Source organism: Eubalaena glacialis, chromosome 4, assembly GCF_028564815.1.
Source record: "Eubalaena glacialis isolate mEubGla1 chromosome 4, mEubGla1.1.hap2.+ XY, whole genome shotgun sequence".
Lineage (NCBI taxonomy): Eukaryota > Metazoa > Chordata > Mammalia > Artiodactyla > Balaenidae > Eubalaena > Eubalaena glacialis.
Genome location: NC_083719.1, coordinates 127,028,168 through 127,049,788, shown reverse-complemented (window position 1 = coordinate 127,049,788; position 21,621 = coordinate 127,028,168). Strand labels below are relative to the sequence as shown.

The window sequence follows — 21,621 nt, the reverse complement described above, 5'->3', positions numbered from 1 at the left end:
AATCTATCAGAGTCCCTCAATCTTTTATTTATTTATTTATTTATGGCTGTGTTGGGTCTTCGTTTCTGTGCGAGGGCTTTCTCTAGTTGCGGCAAGCGGGGGCCACTCTGCATCGCGGTGCGCGGGCCTTTCGCTATCGCGGCCTCTCCCGTTGCGGGGCACAGGCTCCAGACGCGCAGGCTCAGTAGTTGTGGCTCACGGGCCCAGTTGCTCCGCGGCATGTGGGATCTTCCCAGACCAGGGCTCGAACTCATGTCCCATGCATTAGCAGGCAGATTCTCAACCACTGAGCCACCAGGGAAGCCCAGTTTTTCCCTCTTATGATGCATCATTTTATGAGTAAGCCTTCCATGATCCATCTGCTCAAACTGTCTCAGATGAAGCTTTGAAAATGTTCAGACTTATTTTCTGATGGTAGAAGTGGCCAGAGGAGGAATTTCTCCTTCTCATCTGTTTCCCCTCATGCTGTTTGATTTTCAGATTCTTCTCAAGTACCTCAATTTTGCAAATATAATCATGAAGGTGTTCCACCTGAGTTACTTGCACAGCTGTGAGACTCGGCGCGGCCAGGTAAAGGGCTTGGCTCAAGGGAATGGACTGGATGTGTCCTTTTACTGAAGCATTGATGTGCTCAACTGGAAAGGCAGTGATAATAAAAGTGCCTGGGAACCATCATACTGTCTCTGCTCAGCATCTCTGGGGTGCATGAGGTAGTAGATGTTTGTAAACCTGTATCCCAGAGTGATTGCATGAACAAGCTTTCAAGTCAGGCAGCTTGGATTTGAATCCCTGCTAAGCCATTTACTAGCTCTAAGACCCTGAGCAAATCACTTAACCTCTCTGAGCTTCAGTCTCCCCATTTGAAAAATGGGGAAAATTATGGGATAATGTATGTAGGGCACTTGTGCTCAATCAATGTTTGTTATTATCATTCTTATTAACAACCTAGGAGATAAAAGAAATGGGAAGAGTTGGACCCAGTAGAAGCTGCCCAGTTATTCACCTCTCTGAACCTCAGTTTCTCCATCTATAAAACGGGGACAATTATTGTATCTCTTGGTTATTGTGAGCTGCTGCTCTGTGCCTCAGGAACATTGACTATGTTTTTGTATTTTTTCAGATACTACTGTGGTCTGGGAGCAAAGTCTTTGAAGAACTTACGGACATTGAGAGGCAGTTCCACAAAGCCCTGTACACAGTCCGAGCCTTCCTCAACTGTGACAGATACTCCGTGGGGCTCTTGGACATGACCAAGCAGAAGGTGAGAAGACTTCAGGAGCAGACATTTCCAAGAACAGGTTAAATATATACCAGGTGGAGCCCAGACTTCTGTCACAAATTCAGTGCTCAGGGAAGAGGCTGGGAGGATGTGGATGGTTGTGAAAAGATTTTCATAGGTCTTTTACACTGAGGAGAGGACTACCAACCTTTAAAGAGGAAAAGTCATTCTAGGGCACAGGGGAATAAAAATAACCTGTATCTTCCCTAGTCTGTTGGAAAAAAATGAGTATGTGAGAAGAAGGCGTGATGAGGTGGTGAAGGTAGGTGATAAAGAAGTTTCCATGCAGGATGAAAGTCCAGAAAGAAGAAAGTTGCCAACTTCAGGAATTCTCAGAAAATGCACTCAAAGGTGGGCAGAAACCTTTCCTATGGTGTATGGAGCCCAGGGCTCATCCAGGCAATTGAAGTGGACGCATATGTTTAGATCTGGTCCCTCAGAATGCTCTGGGGCCACGCTGGCTAAGGCGGCAGAGACTCAACTGGCCCCCAGTCATGTTCTTCAGCTAGCTTTTCCCAAACCAACTCTCCCATTGCTCTTTCTCTACCTGTCTCTGCCTCCTGGAGCTAATCATTTTCTGCCTTGGAACAGAGTTCCAGAGTTATCTAGATATGTGATTTCCTCTCCCAAAGTCCCAAGATCCCTGTCGGTTTCATTTTGCATGCTTTGTCATGCTGCGTGTGGTACACAGCCCAGCGGAGACCCTCCAAATATTTGGTCGAATGAATAAATGAATTGCAGAATCTGGGATTGGAAAAGACCTTAGGTCTAGTCCAGAGGCTCCCAAATGTGACAGTAAATTGGAATCTTCTGAAGAACTGTTTAAAAATTGCTGGGCTAATCATCAAAAAGTCTACAAACAATAAATACTGGAGAGGGTGTGAAGAAAAGGGAACCCTCCTACACCATTGGTGGGAATGTAAATTGGTATAGCCACTATGGAGAAGAGTACGGAGGTTCCTCAGAAAACTAAAAATAAAATTACCATATGATCCAGCAATCCCACTCCTGGGCATATATCTGGACAAAACTATAATTCAAAAAGATACGTGCACCCCTATGTTCACAGCAGCATTATTCACAATAACCAAGACATGGAAGCAACCTAAATGTCCATCGACAGAGGAATGGATAAAGAAGATGTGGTACATATATACAATGGAATATTACTCAGCCATAAAAAAAGAATGAAATAATGCCATTTGCAGCAACATGTATGGACCTAGAGATTATTATAATAAGTGAAGCAAGTCAGAGAAAGACAAATATCATATGCTATCACTTATATGTGGAATCTAAAAAAAAAAAATGACACAAATGAACTTATTTACGAAGCAGAAACAGACTCACAGACTTCAAAAACAAACTTATGGTTACCAAAGGGGAAATGTGGAGAGGAGGGATAAACTAGGAGTTTGGGATTAACATATACACACTACTATATATAAAATAGATAATCAACAAGGACCTGCTGTATAGCACAGGGAAATCTACTCAATATTCCATAATAACCTCTATGGGAAAAGAATCTGAAAAAGAATGGATATATGTGTATATATAATGGAATCACTTAGCTGTACACCTGAAATTAATACAACATTGTAAATCAACTATACTCCAATAGAAAATAAAAATTAAATTAAAAAAAGAATAAATAGAAAATCTAACTAGACCTATAACAAATAAAGAGATCGACTTAACAATTAAAAAAAACTTCCTACAAAGAAAAGCCCACAGCCAGATATTTTCACTGATGAATTCCACCAAATATTCAAAGAAAAATTAATGCCAATCCTTCACAAACTCTTACAAAAATAAAAGAGGATGGAACATTTCCCTACTCATTCTTTGAGGCCAGTATTACCCTGATACCAAAGATATCACAAGAAAAAACCCTACAGACCAAAAACCCTACAGAATACAGATGCAAAAAATCTTCAACAAAATACTAGCAAAATAAAAACCGTGGTCACATATAAAAACCATGGTCAATTGATTTTCAACAAGGGTGCCAAGACCATTCAAAGGGGAAAGAACAGTCCTTTTAACAAATGGTGCTGGAACAACTGGATATCCACATGCTAAAGAATGAATTTGGGGTCCTACTTCACATCATATACAAAAATTAATTTGAAATGGAGCACAAACCTTAAACTATAAAATCTCTTAGAAGAAAACATAGATGTAAATCTTTGTGGCCTTGGATTAGGCAACAGTTTCTTGGATATGACATCAAAAGCACTAGTAACCAAAGGAAAACCAGATAAATTGGGCTCCATCAAAATTTAAAACATTTGTGCTTGAAAGGACACTAATGAAGAAAGTGAAAAGACAATCCATAGAATAGGAGAAAATATTTGCAGATCATATGTCTGATAAAGGTCTAGTATGTAGAATATAAAAAGAACTCTTAAAATTAGGAGTATGGACAGACTTAGAGAACGAACTTATGGTTACCAAGGCGGAAGGGTGGGGAGAAGGGATAGTTAGGGAGTTTGAGATAGATGTGTACACACTGCTGTCTTTAAAATGGATAACCAGGTGGGTCTCTGCCCGGAACATGGGGAAAGTGAGGGGCCTGCGGGCCTGGGTGCACCAGGCTGCCGTGAGGCCCACAGGGGAGGCCACGCCCGGCCCCGGGCCCCCCACACGGGAGACAGCCCCTCTGCAGGCCTCGGCTGGCGGAGTCGGGGGGACGGAGTGGGCTTTCATGAATGCCAGTGTCTTTGCTGGGACCACGAAAGACCCCAGTGCCTTGGTGCAGAAGCTGGGCATGGACGCAAGGGGCGTCACCTCCATCAGGAGAGGTGCCGAGGCCAAGGCTGTTTTGCCCAAGAAGGAGAAGCTGAAGCTGAGGCGTGAGAGGTGGCTGTAGAGGGATGCAGTTTCAATCCCTGGTCTGGGAACTGATCCCATATGCAGCGGGGCAACTAAGCCTACGCGCTGCAAATACTGAGCCTGCGCGCTCGGCGCCACAACCAGAGAGGAGCCTGCGCACCACAACGAAGAGCCCACGTGCCGCAAGGAAGAGCCAGCGCAGCCAAAATAAAATTTTAAAAAATAAATAAAATAAAATAAAGTGGATAACCAACAAGGACCTACTGTATAGCACAGGGAACTCTGCTCAACGTTATGTGGCAGCCTGGCTGAGTCACTCTGCTGTGCACCTGAAACTATCACAACATTGTTAATCGGCTATACTCCAATATAAAAGAAAAAGTTTAAAAAAAATTAGGAGTATGGAATTAACAGATACGAATTACTATACGTAAAATAGATAAGCAACAAGGATTTACTGTATAGCACAGGGAACCATACTCAATATATTGTGATAACCTATAATGGAAAAATACATATATATATCAATCACTTTGCTGCACACCTGAAACTAACACAAAATAGTAAATCCACTATACTTCAATTTTTTTTTAAAGTTTGATGTTTTGCTCATGAAGGAAAAAAAAAAACCTCTTTCAACTCAACAATAAAAAGATAACCCAATTTAAAAAAATAAAGTAAAATGAAATAAATAAACATTGCTGGGTTACACGATAGTCTGCCTTTTTTACATAATGTTCTGTGAACATAATTTTTATCAGTACATGTGGATTTTTTTAAGACAACATATATACACATAACATACACACAGAAAAGAGCACCAATTACAGGAGAATAGTTCGATGAATTACCACAGAATGAACATCCCACTTAACTACCACCAAGATCAAGAAATAGAACATAACTGGCCCCTCAGAAGCCCCTTTCTTACCCCTTTCCAGTAACTCCCACCCCTTCCTCCCTAAAGGTAACCACTATCTGACCTTTAAAGCCATGTTAGTTTTGCCTATTTTTGAAGTTCATATAAATGGAATCATATAAATACATACTCTTTTGCGTCTGGCTTCTTTTGATCAACATTTGGGTTGTAAGATTCATTCTTATTGCTCCTCATAGCATTAGTTCATTAATTTTCATTCTTGTGGAATATTCCATTATATGAATAATCTGCAAAGTATTTATTTATTCTACTGTTGATGGACATTTGCATTTTCAGGTTTGGGCTTTTATGAATATTGCTATTATGAACACTCTAGTACATATTTTTTGGTACAAAGTTGTACCCATTTCCCATTTCAGTTAGGTATTTACCTGGGAGTAGAAATTCTGGGTAATAGCTTTTTTTTTTTTTTTTTTAATATTTATTTATTCATGGCCACGTCGGGTCTTAGTTGCGGCATGCAGGATCTTTCCTTGTGGTGCACGGGCTTCTCTCTAGTTGTGGTGCATGGGCTCCAGAGCACATGGGCTCGGTAGTTTGCGACGCACAGGCTCTCTAGTTGAGGCACGCGGTCTCAGTAGTTGTGGCACACAGGCTTAGTTGCCCCATGGCATGTGGGATCTCAGTTCCCTGACAAGGGATCGAACCTGCGTCCCCTGCATTGGAAGGCAGATTGTCAACCACTGGACCACCAGGGAAGTCCCTAGCTTTTTTTAAAATTGAAGTACAGTTGATGTACAATATTATATAAGTTACTGGTGTACAATATAGTGATTCACAATTGTTAAAGGTAAGAATTACCTTTAATATTACTCCTCTGGGTAATAGTTTTAATAGATATTGCCAATCTGATTTTCAAAATTATTGTACCATTTTACCCTCCCACTAGCAATGTAGGGGGTGTCCTCACTAATACTTGATATTGCCATCTTACTAATTTAGCCATTTTGGTGGGTGTGTAGTGTTATCTCTTTGGGTGTTAACATGTGTCACCTAATGACCAGGAAGCTTTATGTTTATTGACCATTTGGACATCTTTTGTGAAGTGCCTGTTCAAGTCTTTTCCCCATTTTTTTTATTCTATTGTATGTTTTTCTCTTACTTATTTGTCAGAGTTCTTAACAAATTCTGGATATGGGTCCTCTGTTGAATGCAGCATTGCAAATATCTTCTCCCATACTGTGCTCTCATTATCTTATGTTTTGATAAATGTAAGTTTTAAATTATATTGTAGCCCAATTTATCAATCTTTTCCTTTATGGTTATTGGTTTTTATGCCCTATTTAAGAAATCTTTCCTGGTCCCAAGGTGATAAAGATATTCACCTATGTTAACTTCTAAAAGCCTTACTGTTTGAACTTTCACATACAGCTCTACAATCTACCTAACATTTCTAAAATGTATAGCATGAAGTAGTGTCAATATTAATTTTTCCAAGTAATTTGACCAGTACTTGAAAAGACCATCCTTCTCCCCCACTGTTCTACTGAAAAGACCATATTTCTCTATCATACCTCTATCATCAATCAAGTGTCCATATATTGGGTCTGCTTCTGGACTCTCTATTTTGTTCCCTTGGTATATTTATCTATTCTTCTGCAATACCATACTGTCTTAATTATAGTACCTCTATAAAATATCTTGATATGCAGTGGTAAAAGACCTCTAAGTTTGTTGTCATTATATACTAGAGTTTTTCATCATGTTTTACGTCTCTTACACTCCTTTCTGTATTTCCCGCCCTTTTATATTTTTGTTTTTTAGTTTGAATATTTCTTCTGATCTATCCATGAATCTTCAGTTGTGTCTAATTGGCTGTTAAAACTATCTATTGAGTTCTTAATTTCAGGTATTTTTCAATTTTGGAATTTCCATTTCATCTTTCTTGAGGTTTCCAGTGCTCTTCTAAAATTCTCTATTCTGTATTTGATTTCTTGGACATAATCAGTTATTTTAGAGTCTGGGTCTGAGAGCTATAATATCTGTGGATATATTCTATGGCTGTCTTTCTATAGTCTGTTTTATCTCTTGATTTTCAGTTAATCCTTATCTTGTACATGACTATTTATTTTTGTTTGAACATTAGAGACATGTATAAAACATTTTAGAGATGATTTGAAACTCTGGGCAATGTTATATTCCTCCAAAGGGGATTTATGTTACTTCTGGCTAGCAGTTAAGATAAAGGCAGAGCATCTGAATCCACTCAGGGATTGAGCTGATTTGAAGCTGGTCTTCAGTTTTTGCAAGGGATGTTCTGTTTCTGATTCACTTTTACTCCTAGGGTATAAACCTTTAAGAAGGGCCGGCTGAAACCTGGGTTGATTTCAAGGGTCCCTCCTCCTTGGCAGGCCCTGAATTCCAATTTTATCCTACTAGCCCAGTAAGTCTGCGCAGCTTCCACAGCGGCTCCCACAGCATCTTTGGTATCAGCAAGGGGATCAAGAGGAAAAGCTGAATCAGACATTAGGCTCACATCTCTGGGCTTCCCTCCTCTGTGGGATCTTGGCCCATCAAGTCCTTGCTGCCTTGCTAGCTCTATGATTCCTTCAAACAAATGTTTATATACACATATGCACACATACACATATACAGTCCAGATTTCATAATAATTCTCAGTTGGAGGACTGGTCTGAAACAAACTGGCCACCATTAATAGGAGTAGAAACCCTCTTTCTTTGTTCTCACATAGATTTACCTCATTCTTCTAAATAGTATGGATATACCATAATTAATTTATCCTTTCCCCTATTTCTGGGCATTTAAATCATTTCTAAATAGTCTTGCAATTAAAGACAATGCTATAATGAACAACCTTGGAGTTAAATTCCTGCACACTTGACAGAGACTATCTATAGGACAAAGCTGTGGAAGTAGATTACTAAGAAAAAATTTTTATTTTGCTTTCCCAAAATTTTCCCTCTAAAGGCTAAATCATTTTATACTCACTCGCACTGCATGAGAATTCCATTTCTCCAAACTCCTGCCAATTCTGTATATCACAAATCTTTTTATTTTTCCTACTTAAATGGGCAAAAAATGTTATTGTTTTTTTCTAATTGTTTTTTCACTGATTACCAAGTGAGGGTAAATACATTTATATGTTTATTTGTGAGTTAAGTTTCTTTCTTCCATATATTGCCCAGATTTTTCTGGGCAATATATGCCCATTTTTCCACCTTTAAAATTGAATTCTTTGTCTATTTCTTATTAAAATATAGGAGTGCTTTATCCATGATATAGACTATATCTCTGTCACATAGGCTGCAACCATATTTTCCCTTTCTGTGGATTATATTTTAACTTTGTTTATGGCATCTTTCATCATACAGAAGATTTAAATTTTCTTTTATGGCTTCTGTGTTTTGAATTTTGTTTAAGAAAGACTTCCTCAACCTTAATATTATAGTCTGAAATAATCTGATGTGTTTTGATTAATATATTTTCATCTTTCACTCATCTTTTGAAATTATTAATATGTTATGGTATAAGGTAGGGATAAATTTTGTGCCCACCTCATAATTCCCCATTTAAAGAACAGTCTACCCTTTCTCCACTGTTTTGAAATGCCACCATTTTGATATGCCATTTTACCGTATAACAGATTTCCATATACTCATGGGTTTATTATTCTGATTTTTGCCTTTAAAATAGCTCCCTAAGTGATTCTGGTGCAGTTGGGCCATATACTGATTTTAGGGAACCTCTGGCTCTAGTGCAACTGTCCATTTGATTTTTGTAAATTCTTGAATCAAGTATTTTGCCAAATATGGCTAAATCCAGCAATAAGCACTTTGATACTCCTTCAGGAAGTAGCAAATGAATTCATACAAATGAATGGTTCTATTTTTTAATCAAAAGAATTTCTGAGTAGTTGAATTCAAAAGAAATTTGGAGAAATTGAACGCCTTAAAATGGTGCTCAGTTTGCACCTTAAAGGATCTGAACACAGCTCTGAGCTGCAGTGTTCTGCCCTCTGTTTCTTTTGAACTCCCCCTCAAAAGGGAAAGTCACATTTAAGCAAGAATATCCTGACTTAGTCATGCCCAATAGATGGAACAATCTAGCAATGAGAAGTGGGCTGGGTTGCCTATAATCACTCTAAGAACCTACGCTTCTCCACCTCCCCTCACACTGCCCCACCCCAGGTAGCTAAGCTCTTACCTGAAGTATTGACATTATGAAAAAAGTCAATAAAGGTCACTGAATTGTACACTTAAACTGGGTGAATCATATGGTATATGAATTATATCTCAAAAAAGCTGTTTAGAAATAAAAGAGAGAGAGAGATTGAGACAGAGGAAGGCAAGCATAAACATGCCCCACATTCCACCCGACCCTTTGTTGACAACATCTGCTTCTCCTTGGGACAATCTTCAGAATCACTCAGAGTTTGACCTTGACAGTGTCAGCCCCATGTCCTTCTTCTGGTCTCCTCTAACATTTGTGTTCTCCTTTTATTACTGTTTTGGTTCTTACCCCATCTACCTTACTAAAGTTACTTGAGGGCTTAATTCTCTCCTCCATGACATAGCAGATTCCTCCAGGGCATAAACTGTGCCTTGCCCATCTCTCTCTATCTAGCAGCAAGCATGTTGTGGAGCTTAGGTAAGTCCCGAGTTCACATTTTCACCCAGAATTGAATTGCTTCCTGTTGTTGGTAGTCAAGAGAAGAGCCCAACTGGGCAGAAGGGTGAGGACGTGAAATCTGGATTTCATGTGGAGTCCCTTCTGCTTGCCCTCTGGATGATATTAGAACAAACCACCATGACAAATATGTTCAAACAAGAGAGAGAGGTCAAGAAGCACCCTGCCCACAATAACCCAGAGCTAGTGAATCACGGGCCCTAAATGCCAGCAGATAAATGAACAGAGAGGCACTGGAGGACAGAGGCCTCCTCCGCCAGGCCCAGATTTGGCCCAACACAAGCTGTGCAGCTGCGTGTGTGGTAGGAAAACCAGCGGAGAAGTAGCAAGGGAGCGCCTGCGTGGCTTCCCAGTTTCTTCTCCTGGGGCTGCGTGACCATGCAGAGCCTTTGCCAACCCTTTTCTCTCCTCTCTCTGCCCCTGTCTTTGCCAGTTGTCTTACAGGTGTCATCCTTTCCTGTTGGAGCCCAGATATGGGTCTATCCGTCCATATTTGGCACCATTGTTTGTTCTTTCTTTCTTATCTAGAAAAAAAATTTTTTCCCTATTACAAAAGCCATAAACTTTATTAGGGAATAATTGCTAAATAAAGTATAACCTCATTCCAATCCCCCAGAGAAAACCAGTTGTTAATGCTTTGTTGTGAATTCTTTGACAGCATTTTCTATATAAACACTGGGGTCACATGATTTATCTATTTTTGTCACCTCACATTTTTTACTCATCAGTGTATCATGCACATCTTTTTAATCAATACCTACACAACTGTAACATCATTGTTACTAGATGTACCATAATTGATTTAATAAGTCCCCTCCTATTGGACACTTAGGTTTTTTCTGATTTTTCACTGCTATAAATGATACTGCAAGAAACATTGTTCCAGCTAAATGTTTGCTCACATGCTTAGCATGTATTAATACTTAAGGTAAATTTCTTAGCCATAGTGTCCCCATTTTCCCTCTCATGTCCCATAGCACAGGGAGTATGAGGGTGCTCCAACCTAACTCCCATTTCTTGGTTATTGATTAGATAGATCCAGTTCTTTTTTTTTTTTTTTTTAATTTTTATTTATTTTTTGGCTGCATCAGGTCTTTGTTGCTGCACACAGGCTTTCTCTAGGTGCAGCGAGTGGAGGCTACTCTTCGCTGCAGTGCGTGGGCTTCTCATCGCAGTGGCTTCTCTTGTTGTGGAGCACGGGCTCTAGGCGCATGGGCTTCAGTAGTTGTGGCTCGCAGGCTCTAGAGCGCAGGCTCAGTAGTTGTGGTGCAGGGGCTTAGTTGCTCCGCAGCATGGGGGATCTTCCCAGACCAGGGATTGAACCCACGTCCCCTGCATTGGCAGGCGGATTCTTAACCACTGCACCACCAGGGAAGTCCCTAGACAGATCCAGTTCTGATGATATTGATATATCTCAAAGCACAGACATGACTGACATTCTCCAACTCTAGTGAATCTTGCAGCCCTTCCAACCTTTGGTTTCACTGAGCTCTGCCCATCTTCCAGATTTCAGTGATAGATGACTCATACAGGTAGTCTTCTTTTCTTAATCTTTTTCTGATCTACTTTCAAGACACATAATTATTGTTTTTCTCATTCCTAGGAATTTTTTGACGTGTGGCCAGTCCTGATGGGTGAGGCTCCACCCTACTCTGGTCCCAGGACTCCAGATGGAAGGGTAGGTCTCTCTCTAGCCTGTCCCATATGATCAAATGTTTAATGAAATGCAAACGAGTAAGGCACTGTAGGCCCTGCTGAAGTTTCTTTACCGCTTAGGTATTTATCTTCTCTGGGTTGGGTTGTCTCCCTTGAAATTATAATTCCTCACAATTGCTCAAGCCCTGTAATTTGCAAGGTATTTTAATATCTCACTGGAGTTTCACAATAACCTGGTGGGACTGACAAAGGAGGAATAAATATTCTCATTCCATAGATGAGGAAAGAACTCCAGAAAAATCAAGCAATCTGCTCAAGGATCCACCCAGCAGGAAAACTGTAGACAATTAAAGCTGCGAATAATCTTAAAATCTAATCTAAAATGTACAAATTGATAGCCAGAAGGTCAATTCCAGCCAATAGATAAATATGTTTGGCTACATAAGTTTTTTTAGTTTTTCTTTGTTTTTACTTTAAAACAGATTTGAATTGGCAGCTTAGCACTTAAAAATCAAGGTATTTCTGATAAACATCTAGATTCTCAGTTTCTTTTCAAAAGGTGGCCGATCAGTCAAAACTGGACCCACAGTCCTGCAGGGTAAATTTGATTGGAGCTGAGTAGCAGCCGCCTCCTTGCAATGTGTGGCCTGAACTCTCTAGTTTGCACGGTGCCCCCGACTCCTCCTTGTATACCCCTGGCCTCCTCCTCTCATTTATGTTTCTATCAGGTCTCTCTTGGCACTTCAGTTTGTGACTTCTGGTTTCCTACTATTGCTACATTTTAAAGATGAGGCATAAACACTTTAGAGAAGCTGAAATGAAATGTGTGGGGATGTAAAGATGCAGCAGGGTAAACAGACCTGGCACTCGAATGGCCTATAGAACCTGTAGAATGACAGAATGACTTTAGCTGAGGCCACATAGAATAGGTAAGCAGCAGAGTCGTGTCCTGGATTGAGTTTTAGTGCAGCATTCTTCCCACAAAACCTTCCAGCCTGTCTGAAATGGTATATCAATTTCTGCTAGGAGGTCTGATTCCCCCCAGCCAACACTAACCCTACCCAAAATAAAGATAAAGGACAGCGTGTGTATGTGTCTGTGTCCGTGTGTGTGTGTGTGTGTGTGTGTGTGTGTGTGTGTGTGTGTGTGTGAGACAGACTTTATTTAATCTTAATTCAAACTCTAGGGATTTAGAATTAACACCCTGGCCTGTGAGCTTCATATACACACCAGAAAAGATTTCAACCTTGGAATCTAAACTGTCTGTTCTGCTTTATCCAAAATGACCTTTATAACCTGCCGCTGTCCAGTTTCAAACTACTCTTTTGCCCACACAATTTCATGATTTCATTTGGGAAGACTGAGTCTTCAAGGCTTACATCATGTGCTGCTGTCAGAAAACTATTTGGGGACATTTTTCCTTTTTAAGTACAGCTTTTTGTGTTGGCATAGTTGAGATGTTACTACTGAGCTTTTCATCTAATTCACATATGAGCTGGACTTGTTCCTAAAATTCAGAATTCTAGGAACTATATAGAATAGAGATCACCATAGCTTTCAGACACCACCAACTTCAATTAATTTCAGTTTCCCGGGCTGCTTTAATATTCAGCTCTCTGAGCTGAGCCCTGAGGTCAGAGGTCATCTCCAATTCCATGACAGCCAGAGAAATATCAGGCTCTATCTAACTTATCCTTTTGCCTTCTAACATCACTCTCACACTTTATCTGCCACATTCACATTAGAAATACAATCTTCATCTGGATTTTGACCAATACAATCTTCATCTGGATTTTGACCAATTAACCTCCCCAAATCTTGGTTCTGAAGTTCCCGCAAAGCAACTACACCTCACTTCATCTCCTCTTAAAAATAAAGTGTTGTGTGTGTTTTGTAGTTATGAAAAAGGCTAAGTAGGCTTCATGGAAAAAAAAAAATAGCACTTCTTTTAAAACTGGTATATTTCCATGCATGATGATTTGGCTCTGGCTGTATGTGGCTCTTTCAAAGACCCTGTGTTACAGCATCAGCTGCTTAGGTGCTAGGTGACAAAGGCACTCATTGATGGCTTGGTTTTGACTTTCCAAAGGCTGGTGAATTTCTACATGAATATGGCCTTGAAAGCAACTTGGCTGAGCTACAGTGTGTGGAAAAAGTTCTATTTACCTAAAGCACACTGATCTTTTTGTTGCTTTCTGTGAAAGCACAATTGATTCTCCTGTGGGTTTAAAAGAAAAAAAGTCCATTTCTCACCTTTCTAAAGGAATCTCATGGAGACCCCTGGGTAGGGCAGTTTACCAGGCCCAGGGAGCCAGCAGCTTCCCTGGGAGAGCAGTGAAGAGCCCAGGCCCAAGGACAGATGGCCCTGAAGCAAGAAGGCCCTCTCCCTCTCCCAGAAGGAAACAGCTCTACCAAAGTCCCAGCAGATAATGTGGCCACCTTTGATTTCTAGAACCGCCCATAGGATATGACCTCACTGTTTTAAAATGTTCTTACCACAATGTATTTATATTTATTGAAAAAGTAATACATGAGCACAGAGAACAGCTCACACCATACAAAAGAGCACAGCACAGAAATCCAGCCTGCCCTGAGGCAGCCACTGTGCCACTGTGAGCGGTCTACCTTTCCCAAATGTCCATGGACATTCCTGGGTGTGTGTACGTATGTGTGTGTGTGTGTGTGTCTGTCTATATATATATATATATATATATATAGACAGACACACACACACATTCCACCACCACCACCCTTGACAAGTGTGATGATTCTATTTTGTGCCTTACTTTTCCCACTTGAGTATATTGTGGCATCTTTCCCTATCAGCACAGATACAGCTAGTCGCTCTGGAGACATGCGAAGTATCCACTATGTGCAGGCACTCAGTTTGCTTAACCATCTCCAAGTGATAGATATCAGCTATCTCCAGACTTTTTAAAGCAGTCTGGTTGAGAGCCCTAGATGAGGAAAACAATGCTGTTACCTACATTTTGGAATATATCTATAGGATTTATTAGCATATGTAGAATTACTGGGTCAAAGAATATGTGCATTTTAATCTATGAGAGACTATCTATCTATGCTAACTCTCCAACCATAGTCTTAGAATCATAGCTGGAAGGGGCTTTAGGGATTCCCTAATTCAGTTTTTTAAATTCCCGGATTATCTTTAGAACCCAAGGCTCCCACAGTGGCTGCCTGGGCCAGGGGTGAATGGGGGCAGAGGAGGACGGGACAGGGAGTGAGGGAAAACCAGGAGAGATGCAGGATCTCCATGTACCGAACTCTGCTTCCATTAGGGCGGCGTTACTTTCCTCTGCTTTATAGGATTAGGGCCCATGCTTTGTTAGGGGAAAGGGTTCTGCTACTTGACACCAACAACAAACAAACACCACCGATTTTACAGCTGGGGAAACTGAGGCCCAGAAAGGACACATAGTGGAACCAAGACCAGAGCCTGAGTCTTTGCACTCTAGATCTATTCCTAACTCCATTTCATCGTGCTGTGGGGTTCACCTGGTCTTCCCTTGGATGCTTCCTACTGCAGGGAGCTCATACCTGCCGTGGAGCAGCCGATGCCATGGGAGCCGCTAGAGAAGGGTTCAATCACTGTAGCTGCTTCCAATGCTGGGCATTGAGGAGCAGAGCCTCTCTCTCCCTCGTGAGCCTGAAGAAGGTCACGATTGCCCGTCAACTAGACACCCTTGACTAGATGAGGAATTTCCCTTTGTGGAGGTTCTGAGTGAGGAGGCCTGGATGGGGCCCAGGTATCAACATTTAAATCTCTAGTGCAATATTTCTCAAAATAACCTGTAGTAGAGGAACAATTTTTTTTAAATTTCCAATTTATTTTGGACTGATACTTTTCAAGATATGATAAAAGTCTATTATGCAAAAAATAAAAATTTAAAAAGACATACAAAACTTGTCTTTTTTAAATTATCAGTTTCAACAGACCTAACCTAACTCAGTCAAACTGCTGTAAAAGTTTCTAAACACTGACTGTCAACTTCTGTTTTTGTCTCATCATGGAATAGTAACAAATAGTTTGCAGACTGGTACCCGTCAGGGACCACACTTTGAGTAGCCCCCATTCTAGGTGAGAGTGCTACAGAGAGGAAAACACTATTTTAAGCTATTAACCTTACGTGACAGCAGAAAGAGCTCTGAGCACAGGAGTCAGGGGCCAAGGTTCTGGTCCTGGCTTACTGTCTTACTAGAAATGAGTCCTTTCCTCTCTCTGGGTCTCAGTTTTCCTATTTGTAAAATGATTATTACTAACCTGCCCATCACATTCCAATAAGGTGATGGATTTTTCCCTGGAGAGCTAGGGAAAAGGAAGCACCTGCCAGTATCCAACCCCATGTTAGGAAGTCATGTAATTGAACAGATCTAATTTAAGAGAATAGGGGTTTTAATGGTGTAAGGAGGTGGGAGGGATGGAAGAGGTGGAATGTGAGTCAGGAAGCATGAGGGATGATTGGGAAGGCAAGTCTGGAAGAGCTGACGCAGCAAAGAGCAGCTGAGTGGAGGAGTGAAGGAGAAAGGGGGCCGTGACCATGGAGCTGACCCCACATGGAAGATGGCTGGGTTGACGATGATGCTAAATGGGACAGAAGCCTCCTTCCACCTCCCTCTCTCACTAGACTCCACCAGCAATCTTTCTCTCTTTTTCCTTGTACTGAACCCCCAGTTTCCCTTGGAACACTTCCTATGTCTCTTTCCAGCCCCAGATCCCAGCCCCTGCCTGGCCACTGTGAGCTGGTTCCAAGGAGGAGCACACTGAACGCTGAGAGTCAGCTGAGGACAGTGAGCTCCAGGGGCACTGGGACACGCCCTTAGAAGGTCAGGCTGGTGCTTCTGGAAAACCACAGGGCACAGGGTAAAGAACAAAGCCTTTCTCAAGGACACACTCCTGCTGAAGTACTGTCTCAGACTCTGAAGAACCTTCTCTATCTCTTTTGCCTAGGAAATCAACTTTTACAAGGTCATTGACTACATCCTGCATGGCAAAGAAGACATCAAAGTCATCCCGTAAGTCTCTTCTCAAAACATGTAGAATTGCAGGCACATTATCAGTGTCCATAAGATACTCATTCCAAGATCGACACTAACCAAACCCAAGAAGGCCACACACTCTGTTCGAGGCAGGGAGAGCCGTAAGGAGGCAGTGTGGAAGGGTGGAAAGACCGTGCAGTTTGGCAAATGAGGCTGGATTCTGAGTCAGCTGCTGTGAGTTCAAGTCCCAAGTCCAGTGTCAATAAGTGGCCTGGGGACTTCCCTGGTGGTGCAGTGGTTAGGAATCCGCCTGCCAGTACAGGGGACATGGGTTCGATCCCTGGTCCGGAAAGATCCCACATGCCGCGGAGCAACTAAGCCCGCGCGCCACAACTACTGAGCCTGCACCCTAGAGCCCACGAGTCACAACTACTGAAGCCTGCATGCCTAGAGCCCGTGCTCCGCAACAAGAGAAGCCACCACAATGAGAAGCCCGCACACCGCATTGAAGAGTAGCCCCTGCTCATAGCAACTACAGAAAGCCCGAGCACAGCAACGAAGACCCAACGCAGCCAAAAATAAATAAATTAATTAATTTATTAAAAAATAAATAAATAAGTGGCCTGTTTGGGCCTCTCTATAGAATGAGGCCACGGTGTCTGATCACGGCTTTTAAATGATTTTCTATGGAGGCACATCTGGGGCCTGATGCAGAGGGTGAGGCAAAGGCAGGAAGCTGGCAAAGAAAGTGACTCAGCCCCCAAGGAAAGCTTATTCTCTCTCTCTCTTTTTTTTTTTAAATATTTTTTAATTTATTTAGGCTGCCGCAGGTCTTAGTTGTGGCACGCAGAATCTTTAGTTGCTGCATTCGAACTCTTAGTTGCAGCATGCATGCGGAATCTAGTTCCCTGACCAGGGATCGAACCCGGGGCCCCTGCATTGGGAGCGCATAATCTTACCCACTGGACCACCAAGGAAGTCCCGGAAAGCTTATTCTCTAATGTCTTCTTATATGACCTAGGAGGATAATGAAAAGGCAAGAACTCCCAGAGGGTGAGGCCTCCAACCTACCTGCAGGTGGTGGAAGCTCAAAGGCCATTTTAAAATTTCAACAGTCAAGAACGTTTTTAGTATCAGCTTGTACTTTTTGATCAGTAGAGCACTCTCCAAAATTTAGCTGCCTTGTTACCTATGTGAATCCTCTGTGGGTACCAAGAGCCACCCCACAGTTCTGTCTGAGGCTTGGCTCTCTTTCCCAACTGAACTGCAGACTCCGTGAGGCTGTGATCAGCCTCTGTGGGAGAGTCTCACCTTTGGTCTCTTTTCTGGTCCAAATGAAGGGATTTATAGCAGGTCACCTTAATCCTTAAATAGTGGTTGTGAGAGGCCACAACTGTTGCCAAAACAATTTTGATAATCCTGACAGTCAGATCACTCAGTTCTCTGGTTTATCTTTTACTGGTTGGGGATGAGAGACTGCTTCAGGTTCCTGAGTTTCTGGGTTCTCTCTGTTCAGTCCTGTTTGCATGAAGACTGAGTCTTTCCTAAACTCGTCTCTTTCTTTTTTTTTCCTTGTCAACTGCATATTCTGCCACCATTCTGTTTTCTAACCACTTCTCTAGAGGTGCCAGTTTATCAAACTCATTGCCTGTATTCTGAGTTATCACAGATCACAGTTCTCCCCAATGTCTCACCACTCCTCACCAAGTATCACACCCTTCTAGCCTCTGATAACATCCTAGCTGCCTTCTACAGTGTGGCTGTATCCACACTGACTTTAATATAAATTCTTAGAAGTAACTTAAAGAGATTATACTATCATGCAGCACGGAAACAAAAAGTGCCTTTGAATGTCACAAAAAGCCAGGAAAAAGGTGTGAAATATGATAAAAATCTATACCTAAATGCTAAAAGAACTCTGTTGATATTCATAAAGTAATAATTATAAGTTCAAAAAGCACTGTATTACAGATTAATTGGCAGAATATTATCTTTCTCAGTTGCATATAAGAAAAGGTTCTTGGGAATTCCCTGGCCATCCAGTGGTTACGACTCCACGCTTCCACTGTAGGGGGCATGGGTTCCATCCCTGGTAGGGGAGCTAAGATCCCGCAGGCCACATAGCATGGCCAAAAAAAAAAGAAAGAAAAAAAGACAAAAAAAACCCAGTTCTTGTAAGAACTGATGAGTTCTGAGATATACGTGAAGAAATACCATATATCCTATTTACAAGAGAGCTATCTAAAAGATAAGAATACAGAGAGAATGAAAGTAAATGAACAAAAGATATGCCTTGCAAATGATAATCAAAAGAAAACTGATGTAACTATGTGACTATCAGATAAAAATAGGTCTCAAGGTGCATTAGTAGAGGGACTTCCCTGGTGGCACAGTGGTTAGGAATCCGCCTGCTAGTACAGGGGACACAGGTTCGAGCCCTGGTCCAGGAAGATTCCCATATGCCGCAGAGTAACTAAGCCCGTGCACCACAACTACTGAGCCTGTGCTCTAGAGCCTGCGAGCCACAACTACTGAGCCCACGTGCCTAGAACCCGTTCTCCGCAACAGGAGAAGCCACCGCAATGAGAAGCCCGCACACTGCAAGGAAGAGTAGCCCCTGCTCACCGCAACTAGAGAAAGCCCACGCGCAGTAATGAAGACCCAGTGCAGCCAAAAATAAATAAATTAATTTTAAAAATAAATAAATAAATAAAGAAGATTTTTCTAATTAGCTTTTTGTTATTAGCGAAAATAACATATTTATAAACAACTAGCATATTTTCATTGTGACCAGAGGATACCTCTGTATGATTTCAATCGTTTGAAATGTATTGAGGTTTGTTTTATGGCCCATTATATCACCAGTTATTGTAAATGCACAGGTATTCTTGAAAAGACTGAGTGTTCCGTAGTTTGGGGGTGAGGTGCCATGTTCTATATATATTCATTAGATTAAGTTTGTTAATTATCTTATTCCAATATTCTCTATTCTGTTTGTTTTAGTCTGCCCTGTCAATGAGCAAACATGAATTTATCTATATATTCTTATATTTCCGTCAGTTTTTGCTTTTTTTTTGTTTTTGAGGCCTTGTTATTAAGCATATACACATTTGTAAATTCTTCCTGGAATTGAATTGACCTCTTTATCATTAAGTAGTATAAGTATAAGAAGTGACTATATCTCTACTAATGCACTTTTTTTAAAAATTAATTTTATTTATTTATTTATTTTTGGCTGCACTGGGTCTTCGTTGCTGCGCGGGGGCTTTCTCTAGTTGCGGTGAGCGGGGGCTACTCTTCCTTGCAGCGTGTGGGCTTCTCATTGTGGTGGCTTCTTTTGTTGCGGAGCACGGGCTCTAGGCACACGGGCTTCAGTAGTTGCGGCACGTGGGCTCAGTAGTTGTGGCCCGTGGGCTCTAGAGCACAAGTTCAGTAGTTGTGGCACACAGGCTTAGTTGCTCCACGGCATGTGGGATCTTCCCCGACCAGGGCTTGAACCCATGTCTCCTGCATTGGCAGGCGGGTTCTTAACCACTGTACCACCAGGGAAGGCCCCAGAAAAATCTTCTTATGCTTGGAAACTAGAAACTATTTTTCTGAAAAAAATAAAAAGGAATACACTTCCATATAATCCATGGGTAAAAGAAGAAATCAATGGAAATTATGACATATTCTGAAAGAATGAAAATATTACATATCAAAACCAATGTGATGCAGTGAAATCATGCTTAAGGTGAAATTTACGGTCTTAAATATTCATATGAGAAAAGAATACAATATAAAGTAATAAACTCTGTACCCACTTGTATCAGTCGGGGTCCCAGCAGATAATAGGCGTCACATTCAAATTAGGGTAATTCAAGGAGGCTTTACTTATAAAGGGATGAATTATAGAGGTGTGGGTGGAATGAAGGAAACTGAAAGAGAATATGCTAGTAGTGAGGTTGTTGTAAGCATTCCTGGGCCCAAAGGAAATTTCTGGAACCTGGAAGGAGAAAGAGTCACATAGAGCAGGGCATCTTGAGAGAAGTGTTGCCTTTCAGTCAAGAGACACAGCAAACCCAGAGCAACCCTGCCAGGGGGAACCCAGGGAAATAAATAGCCTGACCTAACTGGTCTACCTTCCTCTAGTTTTGGCCAGGTCTCCTCACTGGGCTAAATTCAATCAGAAGCTGGAAGGCCAGGCACCCTTTTGATGGAGTCCACACAGATTGGCCTCCTGGGATAGGGAGGAGCATGTTGGAGAGTGGACCTGGAGGGGCAGACAGAAGCTATCCATCACATCATCTCAAGAAACTAACAGCAAACGAGCAGATAAACAAACCCTCCCCAAAAGAATAAAGATAAGCCCAGAAATTAATGAAATATTAACAGAATAACGAACAAATGCCAAAAGCTGGTTTCTTGGACAGATTAATAAAATTGATGAATTTCTGGCAAGACTGAGCAAGAAAAATAGAAAATCAAATGAGCTGTATCAGGAAGGAAAAGGGGGATAACCACAATGACACAGAAATTAACAAGATAGTAAGAGGATATTATGCCAAAAATATTGTAAATCTAGATGAAAGAGGCAAATTCCTGCAAAAATAAAACCTACTAAATATAAATCGCAAAGAAATAGAACACCACAATAGTCTTATAACAGTAAAATACATTAAAAAAGACATTCCAGGCCCAGATGCCTTCAGGGGTGAGTTCTACTAAATATTTAAGGAAGAAATAATGCAATTCTCATACAAATTATCCAAGAGACTAGAAAAAGAAGTGGCTAGCATAAACTTGACACCAAAACTCAACAAAGACTGTATGGAAAAAGAAAATTCAGACCAAGCTCACTTGTGAACATAGATGCAAATATGCTAAATAAAATTTTAGCAAATAATAACTAAAAAGGATTATACATCATGACCCAATTGGGTATATTCCAGGAATGCAGGGCTAACATTAGAAAAATGAATAAATACAATCTGCCATGTTAAGAGAAACATGACATAATTATCTCCATAGAGGAGAACTTTCTTAATCTTCTAAAAGTAATTTTTCTTTTAATGTCTGAAAATACTAAGTATTGACAGAGACGTGGAGTAAAGGAAGCTCTAATATACCGCTGATGGGAGTATAAATTGGCATGACCACTTTAGAAAACAGTTTGGTCTTACCTAGTAAAGTTGAAGACATGCACATCTTATGACCCAGTATTTCTACTCCTAGAACTAGCACACGGAATTGAATGCACATATACACCAGAGTGTTGGAAGCA

The 21,621-nt window shown here is 41.1% G+C and overlaps 1 protein-coding gene and 1 pseudogene across 2 annotated transcripts in view; both read left to right on the top strand.

Annotated features, from left to right (window-relative positions):
* Positions 1 to 21,621, top strand: part of PDE6A (phosphodiesterase 6A) — a 65,668-nt gene that overhangs the window by 8,724 nt on the left and 35,323 nt on the right. The window contains exons 3-6 of one of the 2 annotated variants that reach the window (XM_061188329.1): positions 481 to 570; positions 1,121 to 1,261; positions 11,308 to 11,382; positions 16,330 to 16,394. In XM_061188329.1, coding sequence (XP_061044312.1) covers positions 481 to 570; positions 1,121 to 1,261; positions 11,308 to 11,382; positions 16,330 to 16,394 — 371 coding nt within the window. The remainder of the gene's footprint in view (positions 1 to 480; positions 571 to 1,120; positions 1,262 to 11,307; positions 11,383 to 16,329; positions 16,395 to 21,621) is intronic. The other variant, XM_061188330.1, reaches the window with a different exon arrangement.
* On the top strand, positions 3,840 to 9,563 carry LOC133089537 (ribosome biogenesis protein SLX9 homolog; annotated as a pseudogene).